We start from the raw sequence: 14,474 nt of genomic DNA, 5'->3' as shown, positions 1-14,474 counted from the left end.
GAGACACAGGGGGCTGGTGCTGCAGAGAATGGGTGAATGAGGCTGGAGAGACACAGGAACTGGAGAGACACTGGGAGGCTGGAGAGACACTGGGTTGCTGGAGAGACACGGGGGGCTAGAGCTGGAGAGACACAGTGAAATGAGAATGGAGAGACACACAGGGCTAGAAAGTCCCAAGGGCTTGGGTGAGGCTGAAGAGAACTGGAGGAAGTGGCTGGAGATTATCCACAACTGGCAGAATTAGAAGGAAAAGGGTCAGGACAGTAATCTTCATTAAGACACCAATTCTAAAGAAACATTGACATGAGCAAATACAGTTTAATAAAATTAAATTAAATTAAAATTTTTGATCAGGGAAGTTTATATTTTGCCCTGCACCAAAACTTCTGTTACTATGTATTATCTGGATGAACCTCTGATATATGATGCAAACAAGCGTCTTCCGGACCAAGTTCTTCAGAGGTTCCCCATTGCAGAGAAGCTACATAGCGTTCCCGCTAGGCTGTTTTAGCAGCGTCCCTCTAAATTGTGATATAGTGATTAAATTGCGGTATAGTGGTAAAATTGCGGTATAGCGATTACCGTGGGCGAATGGATGCCGAGCGCTTGCAACCCGCATCTATTCACAGAAACATGAGCGTTTGGGAGCAGCCCGGCATGTCCGTAAGTGCCAGGCACGCCCCCAATAGTGATGAAAAGGGGCCCGTACCTGCCGGGGATAGGGGGTCCCCAAAAACCTGCCACTTTTTTTCTTCCCTTCAATGTGCTACAATATGGTGTATGTGTGTATGGGGGGGCGCTGTGACATGAGCCTGCTCTAGGTGCCATGACTCCATGCTACGCCTCTGAATGGACAACAGCAGCTTACAATCTATTCAGCAGACATGGTTCCAATGTTTATTTGGGCAATAAGGGCTTGATTTAATAACGAGTGATATGCTTATTAGAATTTTTACTGTAACTCATCTTAAATAGTGCTCCAACCAATAAGCTCCTGTCATTTTTCAAAAATAGCCTGTAAAATGACAGTTAGGAGCTGATTGGTTTAAGCACCATTTAAGATTAGTTACAAATGATAACACTCGTTATTAATCAAGCCCTAAATCTTATGCTCAAAGATTAGCTTTACTGTATTATTTTATATTATTTTGTTCAAAAAAGAAGAATGACTTCTCTACTTGCCACAGGTTCTACAAATTAATAATGTCAGGGAAAGTGTTTTGATCTTTGACATAAAATGTTCCTAGTCTTATGCCAAACACAATTTCTCCAGAGACTGTCAATTCCACAAACTGTATAATGGCAAAACAAAAGCAGATGATTCTATCTACAGGACTTTGCACCCATGTGAAATGCCTGTTCTGCCAAGAAACTAAAAATTAACATATTTGAGTTGTAAGTAAAAATTTGTTTAGTATAAGGAAGTGACTAGTGCAGAGGTTCCCAAACTCAGTCCTCAAGGCACCCTAACAGTCCAGGTTTTAAGGATATCCATGCTTGATCACAGGTGACTTAATTAGTACCTCAGTCAATTTGAATTAACCACCTGTGCTCAACCATGGATATCTCTTAAGGTCCCCATACATCTGCGACAGATCGTCGCAATGTAGTGATGGAAGCAGAAACGCCGATCCGCCGGTCAGAAAGACCGACCGGGGACCATCGATGTTCAGCAATCCGTCGCAGGATCGCTGAAATTTCACATGCAAAAATTTCTCTTGATTTGACAATCACGTTCATTTTTTGATTGTGATTGTCATATCGGTGAAATCCAACATGTTGGGTTTCTGCGATCCTGCGATGCCAGGTTGCAGCATTGCAGGATCACGCCAATCCATCGCAGATGTATGGGGCCCTTTAAACCTGAACTATTGGGGTGCCTTGAGGATCGCGTTTGGGAACCTCTGGACTAGTCTAGTGTGATTGTAGCTATGATCTCTCAATTATACCCCTTTTACACCGGAGCTAAAACCCGGGTTATTGCAAGGTTAACCCGGGCAGCTCCCTGGTGTAAAAGGGGGAGGGTTGGATCGCCAGGTCGAGTGGCCCGGCAATCCAACCCAGGTAAACAGCAGGGTTTAACACGGGCGTAGCCCGTGAAACCCTGCTGTGAGTACAGCGCACTCCGGGTCACGATGACCTGGAGTGCGCCGCAAGCCGCTGATTGGTCCGGCTTCTGTGGCGCTTGGAGATGACGTCATCTCCAAGCGTCCACTTTCACGCCGGGAAAGTCGGGTCTATGCAGACCAGACTCCGGTGTGAGCGGTGCCAACTCAGGAATATCCCGAGTCGGCGCCAGCTAAATTCCGGGTCTGATCCGGATAGGAACTCTGGCCCTGATTCAGAGCCGGTCGCTCTGACAGAGCGCTCGCTCTGAATCAGGGCCGGTCTTTTTTTTTTTTTAGAACGGCCTCCTGGCCGCTCGCATAGCTGTGGGTGACCACCCACAGCTATAGCGAGCGGCCAGGAAGATGGTCGCGATGGTCAAGACCATTGCGACCATCAGGCTTGCGACGAGACCCTTGTGGTAGGGTCTTGTTGCCGTAAGCCCCAGAGAGATTTCGGCTCTAACAGAGCCGAAATCTCTCCCACTGACATCACTCGTGATGTCAGTGGGGCCGCCCCCAAACATGGGGAACGCCTCCGTTTGGGCAGCCACTCCCCTGGCCTGCCCACCAAAGGGAGCGAGCTGTCACTCAACATCGACAGCGCGCCCCCTTTGTTGCGAGACCCGGAGCGACGGAGTGCCCGTCGCTATCCGGGTCTCGTGCATGCGCACGACGGAGCAGGCTCCGTCGTGCGCATGCTCACTGGCCCACCATCGACCCAATTGCGAGCGCACAGCACTTGCAACCGGGTCTGAATCAGGCCCTCTGTTCCAACTCTGGGTCAGACCCGGAATTTTGGTGGAAAAGGGGTATTACTCATACTGACTATAGACATAATGACTACATACCAATTTGGGAGGTATTAAGGATAGGATAATTTTTGCTCTACAGGGAAATTAATTCAGGGCTTATTATGAAAATCAGACTGGAGGGGGGAATCGATTTGATGAGTGCTGGATACATCAAATCGAAGTGTGCCAAAAAAGGTGCTGCTCCCACAAACTTTACTGGTGTGAATGAACCACAGGTAACTGCTGGAAATGTGAAATTCTGCTCCCAGGTGTGGCACACTCTCTATAATCACAGTACAGAAACTAAATAACAATGTTACGTTTAGGAGACAAACTATCAAATTATGGTAATTATGGAAAATTATGGTAATATATGCAAATCATGCTGCCGTATTTAAAAGGTAAAAATAAATAGCAACTGCTGACTCATTGTGAAGCACAGTCACTTCCTTCCTCAGCATGCAGAGTCAGAGATACAATAACTGCACCAGATGGCAGCAAATAAAGCATACAGTATACAGCAATCTACATCAGCTCATTCGGGACAAAGGGCTGCACAGGCCACTATAACATTGTAATAAGTATAGTGCAGTGCATGCATGCAGAAGAGCTGTATATACAATTTTACTGGCACCTTGAGCATCGCTATGGAGTGGAATGCAGCAGACGGGTTGTCTAGAAGGATTCGCTCCTTTAGCAGGTTGCTTCCATAAGCAAAGTAATAGAAGTGATCGCCCCCGGGCTGGAGACCAGCTGATCTTTTTCCTTCCATTGCCGTTCCTTCTGTGTGTGTATTAGGAGAGGTTGCCGGCATGCAGCGAACTGTCATTCATTACAGTTTCCACTGTACAATCTCGGGGAACGATTGCTGTCAGGCGCCACCTAGCGGGTCAGTGCAAGAACTGCACACACCTCCTGTTGCTCAGGTGACTGCTATCACAACTGAAAATGCAAAAAAGGGAAAAGTCCAGTAGATAACTTGCCACAATAAAACAGCGCGATTTAAAAACAAGGCAGAATGTGATTACATATTGTACCTGCTTATTGATGAATGGACAAGTGCTTTCAAAACTGTTCCAAATCTTTTTTTTTTTAGACTTACATTCAAGTTACAAAAGTAACTGACATCAGTTGCATCATTTGTTATATAAAAAAAAGTAATTGATTAAATGAAATAAATAATAATGTGATTTCTAGCTTAGCACTTGTGTCCGCTTTGTCTAGCGACAGCAGAATACCACGGGCCATGACAATTAACCTATTTTTACAGCCATACATTTGGAAATGCATTTGCGGGAGTTACTTATGAAATGTGCACCACATAATATCTTGGTTTTGCATACATGACTGATACCCCTTTTACACCGGCGCTAAAACCCAGGTTATTGCAGGGTTATACCGGGTAGCTCCTTGGTATAAAAGGGGAGTGACCCGGCAATCGAACCCAGGTAACTTGCAGAGTTTAACACGGGAGTAAGCCGTGAAACCATGCAGTGTGAAAGGCGATCTCCGGGTCACAATGACCTGGAGCACGCCGCATGCCAGCCGATTGGTCCGGCTTCAGTGACGATTGGAGATGACTTCATCTCCAAGCGTCCACTTCAACGCCGGAAAAGCCGGGTCTGTGCAGACCCGACTCTGGTGTGAACGGCGCCGACTCGGGAATATCCTGGGTCGGCGCCGGCTAAATTCCGGGTCTGATCCGTATTGGAACCCTGTTCCAACTCCGAGTCAGACCCGGAATTTAGGTGTAAAAGTGGTAATACATAGTCTGCCCAGGAGCTTCAAGTAGAAAACCTACTCTTCACGCTTGGTCTTGGGAGACACCCCAGAATACTTGTAGTGCGCCTTATATTCTGGGGAGACAGAAACATTTCAACAGAAACACAATGTAAAAGTATAACATTCACATCAAAAATCCAACCTCCTTCCTCTTTATAACCACCCCTTCCATTAAATAAAACATAACATAGAAATACTTCTTGGTTTAGCCTAAATTATGTCCTAAATTGATTATGAGAGTAAATGAGACATAAATGTGGCACGTTGTAATCTTTTTTGTAATTGGGTAAAATGTGTTTAGGAACGGGACTCTGCATGGGGGAGCAACTGGAATGAGCAAAATTCTGTGTGCTGGGCTGCAGAGGGTCCAGGGAGGCCGTTGCTGCTGAATAACTGCAATTTTCTCTCTCTGCCTGCATTATCTGCATGATGTGTGTGGAAGGGGAGGGGGGCACAATTGTATTGATCACCCCTTCCCCCCTGGAGCAGCCCATGTGCTGAGCACATAGTATTTTATTGTACTAATACTAATAGTATTTTTTGGAGGAGGTATGGCCAGGCCTCCAGGATTTGACCACACCCCCAGTAACCAAACTCTTGATGATCCTGGTTGCAATTGCGATTCCCAACCCAATACCTATGTACATTGCTAGGAATGCCTTCATACTAACCAACTTTCACCATTGAATGTTGCTAGCTCTTGTTCCATCACATCTCATCTTTTACTTGGGAAGAAATCTAGTTGCACGCAGGGGCAGAAGTATGGGAGACAATGGAGGCGCCTGCCGCCGGGCGCCAGTACTGAAGGGGCACTTACCTCCCTCACCCACAATATATTCACCCCATTTAGGGCTGCAAATATGGGGGATAGGGGGGGTACTAAATGATAAATTGCCTCCAGGCATCTGGGATGAACTTACGCCACTGTTTGCACATCATACCATCGAAGCCAACTTTGCTCTGTGCCCAGCTCATTTTGTGCTTAGGAAATAAGGTCCTGCCTTTTTATAAGAGGTCTGCAATTCTTTACACAGATTATCAAAAATTATCAATACAGATAAATAATTATGAATAGCAACACCCCTTTTGTAATTCTGTAATTAGTGGCAAGACTGTACAGTCATTCCTTACTAAGTGGTTCACATAATATGGCAGTAGCGACGGTTTGCCTGTCGCTATCCGGGTCTCGCACATGCGCACGACGGAGCCGGCTCTGTCGTGCGCATGCGCACTGGGCCACCATCGACACTCTTGCGAGCGCATAGCGCTCACGAGCGGGTCTGAATCAGGCCCTAAGTGCAGGCAGAGTTATTCCCATATAGTAGAGATCTAATCTCTTACTCATATAATAATAAGAAACTGATATATAGAAAATATCAGCCAAGTGGTTCGTGAAATGCATTTTATTAAATCAAATAATTAAAGCACATATGTCTTGGGTGTTCATTCCTTCACTCTCAGGATCAAATAGTTTATAAGGGTACATATAGCAAGATATATATAAAATGTTAGTCTTATCACTATTTCATCACTAAAATGTATCAAAGGGCTATTGGACCAGTTTTCGTAAAAAATAAAAAAAAATACTCCAAGCCCTTAAATTTTCTTTCTTAGTAAGCAGATCGCATTTCCCATATTTGTAATGCGATATGTGATCTGTTTCAGATTTATTTAAAGAAATTGAAAAAATAATACCAGGAGGGAGCCATGCAATAATAACTCTATCTGGAAATGGCGTCATTCCCCTACACCAGCTCAGCTGTCCCTGCCTGCTGACAGGGAAAGCAGAGCCCGGAGCAGGCTTATGTGATCAGCCATGTGTGTCTGATAGACCACAGGCTGATCACAAAGAAAAAAAAATGATAGAATAAAAAAAAAAATTACATTTACCTGCACCAGGGGGCAGTGATCGAAGAGCTCCTCTGTGACCTGGTTAGCTGATCGCTATGACCTGGTCATCTGCTCTGTGCTGTGAACTGAGATGTAGTGAAGTCCCGTCCGGCATCCAAGTTTATTGCACAGATCAGCAGCCTGTGGTCACAGAGCAGGAGCCCAGCGATCAGCTGTCCTGGTTACAGAGGAGCTCACCAGATCACCGATCACCTGAACATAGGTAAGTGTAAGCTGATGTTGTAGGTATGGGGAGCAGGTAGCCGGCAGCGCATGTGCCGGAACAGTCTCAGGGTATTCTGTCCCTGCATGTGAATTTTAATACATTCATGTGATATTTCCTAAGTTCGCAATGCGATTTTAGGCGAAACTATCACACCACAGCCACATTTTAAAGGCGACTATATATAAATAAATAAATAGTATATGGGTAATGGACAATACAATGCAAGTATTTAAAAAAAAAAACTGGTATGTTAAAATGCTTGTGAACCAATAAAATATATATAACAGCACAAAAAAATATTCTAAAACAATATAGGCAATAAAAAAATGTTGAAATAAATCATAAAATAAAAAAATAAAAATGTATTTCTTACATGAAAGAAAATGCTTGTGTCTCTGCATGCGTTTCTCGGTTCAAAGGATCGCTTCCTCAGGCAAAGTGTTGCTGAATGAGGGACCAATCCTTTTTAAAGAAGATCTACCCTTTGCCTAATTGGTCTTATGTAAACTAATAGGTAGATTTTTGAAAGCATGGATGTAGGCATCTCCTATAGGCCCTGCACATCACTACACTACTATGTAACTAGGGGTGGTGTCACCCAATGAGTTCCGCACCCCCCTAGTGACGCCGCTGATTCATGCACAGTAGGAATTGAGTTTTATATTAATCTTTAATTAACTAACTGGTTTAAAGGAATAAATATTTTTTATAGCTTTCTAGAATAAACAACATGTTGATTTTTATTAGCTATTTGTGCCATACAGTTTATATCCACTGATGTTGGCCCAGTTATGTGGGAGTGGGGTTGGGTGACTTATTTTTCATACCCAGTACTTGCTGCTCTGGCGTAATGCAGACAGTGCAGGTTTATGCCAATGTAGTGGTAAAATTGAACATGATGATCCTTTAGTTCAGGGGTGGCCAACCAATCAGAGGCAATCAGGCAAAAAATATTTGTAGTCAAGTTAAAGAGCCGATATCACGCATGCCTAAGGCATGCGTGCAAAAAATGGGGTGTGGCCTAGCTGTCACATTTTTGTGCGAACGCCTTTGGTATGAAACTTGCAAGGGCATGACTTTGTGTCACACCCCTGTAATAGTGCCTCTTATGCAATTCCCCCTGTAGTAGTGCCCATTATGCAGTGCTTCCTATAGTAGTGCCCCTTATGCAATGTCCCTGTAGTTGTGCCTTTTATGCAGTGCCCTCTGTAGTTGTGCCCCTTATGCAATGCCCCCTTTAGTTGTGCCCCATATGCATTGCCCTCTGTAGTTGTACCCCTTATGCAGTGCCCACTGTCATTGTGCCCCATATACATTGCCCCATATGCATTGTCCCCTGTAGTTGTTCCCCATATGCAATGCCCCCTGTAGTTATGTCCCATATGCAGTGCCTTTTGTAGTTGTGCCCCTTATGCAGTGCCCCCTGTAATTGTGCCCCATATGCTGAACCCCCTGTAGTTGTGCCCCATATGCTGTACCCCCTGTAGTTGTGCCCCATAAGCAGTGCCCCCTGTAGTTGTGCCCCTTATGCAGTGCCTCCTGAAGTTGTGCCCTATATGCTGTGCCCTCTGTAGTTGTGCCCCTTATGCAGTGCTTCCTGTGGTAGTGCCCCTTATGCAGTGCCCCCTAAAGTAGTGACCCCAGTACTAACCTGACCACGCTGGGCATCCCTGGCTCTACGCCGTCAGGGCTCCCGCTGTCGCTGAGTGCATCTAATTCAATCTAGCAGGCGCGCAGGCTCCTCAAATCATCGGCATCCCTGGGAACGCTGGCCTCTGAAGCGATCAGAGACTTCTTTAACCCTGATCTCTTCAGAGGGCAGCATTTACAGTTGCGGTGGCGTAGCACACCGGCCCCTGGCGCCCGCAAGCCACTGCAGGATCTACGGACTGCTGAGCCGCATCACAACAAAGAAAGAGCCGCATGCGGGTCGAGAGCCGTGGGTTGGCCACCCCTGCATTAGTTCATCCCAATTGCCAAACACATGGATGCATGTTACCTGCAGGACAAAAGTCTCACAAAAAAAATACAAAAGCCCATCCAGTCATTGACTGATAGAATTTTGCATCCAGATCAATCAATCACTGATACAATTGTATTTTGGAAAATAATTTTGGGGGCAACACCAGCAACTATTTTGATACAAAATGATCTAAACAGTCAAAAAAGGCACCTGTCTGGATAATTATAGCATACTTACCTACCTTTAAAAATCTCTTCCCGGGAGAAGCCCGGGTAAGAGAAGCAGCAGGGGGCCGATGGGGACGGGGCCTAACGATTCGCGTCATTAAGCCCCGCCCCCTCATGGCAAAACTGCCTCGTTTGGGTAAAATTTACATAGGGGGCGGGGCCAAATGCTGTGATTCATGCAGAATCACATCTTAAGCCCCGCCCCCTTCACGGAGACCCGCGATCACGGCGGGTATTCTCCTCATTCTGCCCACTTCACTAGGAAGTGGGCAGAATGCGGGAGAAATGCCTACCCTTCCGGGGGTGCGGGGGGATACCCGAAAAATCAGGAGCCTCCCGCGAAAACCGGGAGGGTAGGCATGTATGAATTATAGGCTGTAGACATGACTGTGTAAAAACTAAGGGCCTGATTCAGACCCACTCGCGAGCGGCTGTCCGCTCGCAAGTGGGTCTATGGTGTGCACTGCGCATGCGCACGACGGAGGGAGCTCCGTCGTGCGCATGCGCGAGACGCGATGAGCAAAGGACTTTCCTTCGCTCGTTGTGTCTGATCAAAGGGGGCGTGCTGTCGATGTTGATTGACAGCACGCCCCCTTTGGTGGGCGTGCCAGGGGCGTGCCTCCCAGACGGGGGCGTTCCCAAGGGAACGCCTACCGTCAGAAGCCGGCCCCACTGACATCACTAGTGATGTCAGTGGGAGTGATTTTGGCTCTGATAGAGCCAAAATCACTCCGGGCCTTGCGGTTGAGAAACTCAACCGCAGGCTTCGGCTCGCAGTGGCGATGGTCGCGATGGTCAAGACCATCGCGACCATCATCCTGCACGCTCGTATAGGCTGTGGGTGGTGACCCACAGCTATACGAGCGTCCAGGAGGACGCTCCATAATTATGGAGGTGGGCCCTGATTCAGAGCGAGCGCTCTGGTCAGAGCGTCCGGCTCTGAATCAGGGCCTAAGTGTTAAGCTGGGCATACATGATCGCCCCGATATTTGTAGTATGTGTGCGGGCAACCGAGAGTTAAATATTGCTCGGTCGGGCATGCCGGATCAACCAGCATGCCCGTCCGATGCGCTATTTGTGAGTTAAAATGTCGGCCGCATTAGGCAGTGTATGCCCAGCCATGGCCGACAGACAGACATTTCCTGTGTTCCTTCCCATGGAAGGAACAGGGAAATGTCTCCTCCCCCGGGGGCGGAGCGCAGATGTCAGGGCTAATACACTGTGAGATATCTCACAGTGTTTGCCACCGACATCTGCGGGCTGTCAGTCATTTTATCTGGCCATGTATGCCCAGAATAAGATGTATTTTTAATGCAAAACAAGCGCATATGAATAGAAGTGAAAATAAAAATCATTGTACTAAATGAGACAACGCAATGTGTATTTACATTTATTTAACTTGCTATTTAACTTGTTGCGCATGTATCTCAAAGTTGAATAAGTATAATTATTCATCTTTGAGATGCATGCACTAATGTTTTGTGTATATCTATAGATGTTGCCACGGAGAAGTATACACATGAGTTGGGTTGCTTAGCAACGGAATGTCCAGCGTGTGACATCATTCCCGCAACAGCAGTGCGGACCAGTGACGTCAGCGGAAGTCCGAGTACAGGCGTGGATCAGGTCTGATGGGGTACACTGGTATATAAGGAAAGACTTTGTTTTTGTATAATTGTTCCTGACAAAAATTTTAATACAATTGAAAAGTGGAACTACACTGAGAGTGCCACTCACTACGCTGTCTATTTGGATAAACCACTGGGGAGGGCACCCAGGCTGCATATTATTTATTGAATTGCAGGAGTGCCGAGATTCTGCACATATACTGTATATGCATATTTGCTACTTCATTGCTGGAACCATCCATTTAGTCCACAGGTTCTCAAACTCGGGCCTCATGACACCAAACAGTGCATGTTTTCCAGGTCTCCTCACAGAATCAAAAGTTAAATAATTATCTCCACCTGTGGATCTTTGAAAAAATGTGTCAATGAGTAACGAATACACCTGTGCTCCTGCTGGGTGACCTGGAAAATGTGAACTGTGTGGGGTCCTGAGGACCTAGTTTGAGAACTACTGATTTAGTCCAACACTGTTTGTAAAAGTTGCATTCTCCTGCATATTCTTCCACTATGCACCACAAATGTGCTGGAGCATGACTTGGAAAATAAACTGCAGTGAGAACAGCATGTAGCAGCGCTACACATATGGGCAGATTCAATTAGCAGCAGGATTTACCCGGCGGCTACTTGCCACGCTGGACCTATTCAACTAGCGGGGATTCCTCGCGCGGAAGTCCCCGGGACCCCATGTGCGAGTCCCTGCAGTCGGACTTTACCTTGCACCTCATGTAGGTGTAAGGTAAAATCCATGTCAAATCGACCAAATCGGCCTCGCTCGCGAGGAAAAAACACATTGATTCCGCAGTTTACGTAGAATCAGTGTGTTTCCGTGCGTGAGTCCCGATTTTACGGCGCGGGAAAAAGGCTATTTAATTGAATAGCTTTTCCCCGCACCATGGGAATTTAGGCCAGCAATTAGTCGCAGGGTAAGTCCCGCAGCTAATTTAATCTGCCCCATAATCTCTGCTGCTGATATAGTTAGTGGCAAATCCTTGAGCAAATCACAGTTAAAGTGTAATGTCGTGCAATCGCTCAGTAATCTGGCACAAATCGCAGACATTAATGTAAAAACGACCAGCGATGCCCGCGCCCACTGGTCTTTTTGACATCTATCATCACCCGAACCTGCTGGTCAACCTGACGGTAATGTCAGGTTGAGCATGTACGGGTAATGATTGATATGCCTGCACCGAACGACTGAACGTTCAGTGTAGGCACATCACAGACTGTGACACAACTGCACAATTACAATGTTGTAATCGTGCACTTGTTTCACAGTCGGCAAGTGGATGTGCAGCATAACTGTTTGATTCTATTGTTGCATATCCTGGACAGTCAGTTTGTCCTGGGGGTATCTTAGCAGCAGGGATGCAGGCTCATGAGCCGCTTCAATCAGCATTTGATACATCCAGACTGTGGCAGACTTTACAATCAATCTAAAATCTTCCTGGCAAGGCGCTGCTTGTGGGGGAAGAACAAAATGTTTCTATATTTTACAGTACAGTTCTCAATCATCATTATTCTGGGTAGACACTTGTCGATATATCGTTCGTTGATCGATGAACAATATATTGTGTGTGCATCGGCAGGTGTGTAAAGACTATATGTAAGTGAATAACGTCGTACAGACATATCAGGTCGGCCCTGCATCACAGCCGATGCCAATATATCTGAAAAATACTGTATAGCTGTACATCTGCATGTGTGTATGTATGGACGATTCAACAACAGCCCATACACTTGCTACAGGGTCCGCAGACACTGATATCTCAACTGGGCAGGCAAATTTAAATGCCCTTCCAGTTGTGATGTCAAGCCAGACATATAGGACCTCATTCAGAGTCGGTCTTGCGGCCGCACGGTCGTACGCCACCGATGTTCGCTATACTGCGCATGCGTAAAGTTCGCAATGCGCGTGCGCAAACTAGCCGCTACGATCAGAAATTTCTCTCTCCTGGAACACAGCCAGGTCGGTAGTTTGAGTGACAGAATGAGGCGTTTGTGGGTGGTAACAGGGGAAGGTGCTTGAAAACGGGGGAGTGGAGATCCGAACGCAGGCGTGCCTAATTATGCAAACGGCGTTTTATGGGAGTGCATACGGTACACTGACATGATCGTAGAGCTTAAGAGAGGGTATGGTCAACCTTAAGCTCTACGACCAGTTTCGATGGTTCCCGATGGTCTCGATTAATCCTTATACTTATATGCCTGGAGATGTCGTGCAATGCATACGAGAAGGGGGCGTATTTTTTTGAATTCCGACCGCTTCCTCCCCTTGGTCGGCCAGCTACCGATCCGAACTTAGGGACGCAACTTGCGAGGGAATCATTTGAATATCCAGCCCCTTTTCCCATACGACCGCGCGGCCGCTTCGACCGACTCTGAATGAGGTCCATAGTGTGGCCGATGTAATTGTGTATAGCTTACCAATCGGCCGCTCGGACGGTGGATCGGTCAGTCGTTGTAGTGTGTACCCAGCTTTAGATAAAAGTAGAATGCATAGAGAACAATGTGTAAATTAAATATTTGAATATACATAAATTATAAAAGAGGTAAGATGGAAAAATCTTACCTTTCCCTTGGATAGAATGTGAGAGCTTGCAATCGTTGGTAACAAGCTGAGTAGCTGTGAGTTGTGATGGAATCGCCGGTCCAGTCATCGCATCACAATGGCTGGTTGCTCAGCAATGTGTAACCAAAGCAGAGACTCTGAATCCGTGATGTGTGCTGTGTGTGCTCCAGCTCTGTATGAAATTGTGAACTGTAAAAAAAAGGAAAAGGGAGAGTTATGAGATGAGCAAAAATGTGAGTGGGGGCTGGATAAATCTATTGTAACAACCAAGAGCAGAGGGGTAAACTTACGATATAGGCATAGTTTAAGTGATAAAACTCTGGGGGGGTAGTGAGAGCTTTTAGAAGTGGACATGTTGCCCATAGCAACCAATCAGATTCTAATTAACATTTATCTGGCACCTTCTAGAAGATAATCGCTAGAATCTGATTGGTTGCTATGGGTAACATCTCCACTTCTATAAACCTGCACTTTAGTAAATATACCCCTGGGTGTGTGGTGTATTTGGGGGCCGGCCACACGTAGTTAAAGGCGACCATGACACTGAAGGGGTTAACCTTGTGCTGCAGCACCATATTTGAAATGTATAGGCGCTAGGCGCCAATTGTAAATGTCTACTCTGAGCTAGGTGCCGAGTGTTAATAAGTGTGCTTTTAACGTTTTATATGCCGCAGCCCGACCCACGGGAGTGTGGGTAGAGTGTAGAGCCAGCTCCCCAGACCCCCAAAATGCTATTCCATTCTCCGGCTGTTCTGAATTGAACCAAGGTGCCTCCAAGCTCAAGTCCTCTGCCAGCTACCGTGCAGAGCCTAATCCATTGTGATGCATCAGGAGGAATCAGCCGACACCAACCAGGAGGTACGGCCGCAGCTCGTCAACGCATACGCAGCAGAATCGGTTCCTGGTGCCGGGGGTAGGAGCCTGCTTGTATGTAAGAAGTGGTTCCAAACAGCGATGGTAGTGTTTGGTGGTGGTAGCAACGTTACATGCCTACGGCGCAGTGAGCGGAGTCAGTAACAGGCGGGGTTACTGACAGTAAACGGGAATCCCTGATACCCCAAGTTTAAGTGGGGATCGAAACCCAATCTGGGATCGGGTGTCGAGTTGAGGTCATCAGGTCACATAAAGATTTACAGAAAAAAGTGGTGTATTAAATTGAAGATAGGTGTATAGGGGAATTAAATAAAACGATAACAGACCTGAAAGCATTTCAACTGTAAAATATAATATATACAATATAGTGAAGCAAATTGATAAATAATATTAAATATGGAAAAAATTATTATAAAT

The 14,474-nt window shown here is 46.2% G+C and overlaps 1 protein-coding gene across 3 annotated transcripts in view; it reads right to left on the bottom strand.

The window, feature by feature from the left end:
• GGCT (gamma-glutamylcyclotransferase) overlaps positions 1-13,249 on the bottom strand; it is a 40,614-nt gene extending 27,365 nt beyond the window's left edge. The window contains exons 1-2 of one of the 3 annotated variants that reach the window (XM_088463732.1): positions 13,185-13,249; positions 3,534-3,841 (exon numbers count right to left, since the gene is read on the bottom strand). In XM_088463732.1, the coding sequence (XP_088319858.1) occupies positions 3,534-3,728 (195 nt within the window). In that variant the 5' untranslated portion in view covers positions 3,729-3,841; positions 13,185-13,249. Of the gene's footprint in view, positions 1-3,533; positions 3,842-4,700; positions 4,720-13,039; positions 13,074-13,184 lie in introns of those variants that run through there. The other 2 variants (XM_088463738.1, XM_088463748.1) reach the window with 2 other exon arrangements.
• Positions 13,250-14,474: the final 1,225 nt, after the last annotated feature.

This window comes from Taudactylus pleione, unplaced genomic scaffold (assembly GCF_031769625.1).
Source record: "Taudactylus pleione unplaced genomic scaffold, aTauple2 ptg000053l, whole genome shotgun sequence".
Lineage (NCBI taxonomy): Eukaryota > Metazoa > Chordata > Amphibia > Anura > Myobatrachidae > Taudactylus > Taudactylus pleione.
The sequence above is the reverse complement of the archived record's forward strand: the minus strand, read 5'-3'. Positions and strand labels throughout refer to the sequence as shown.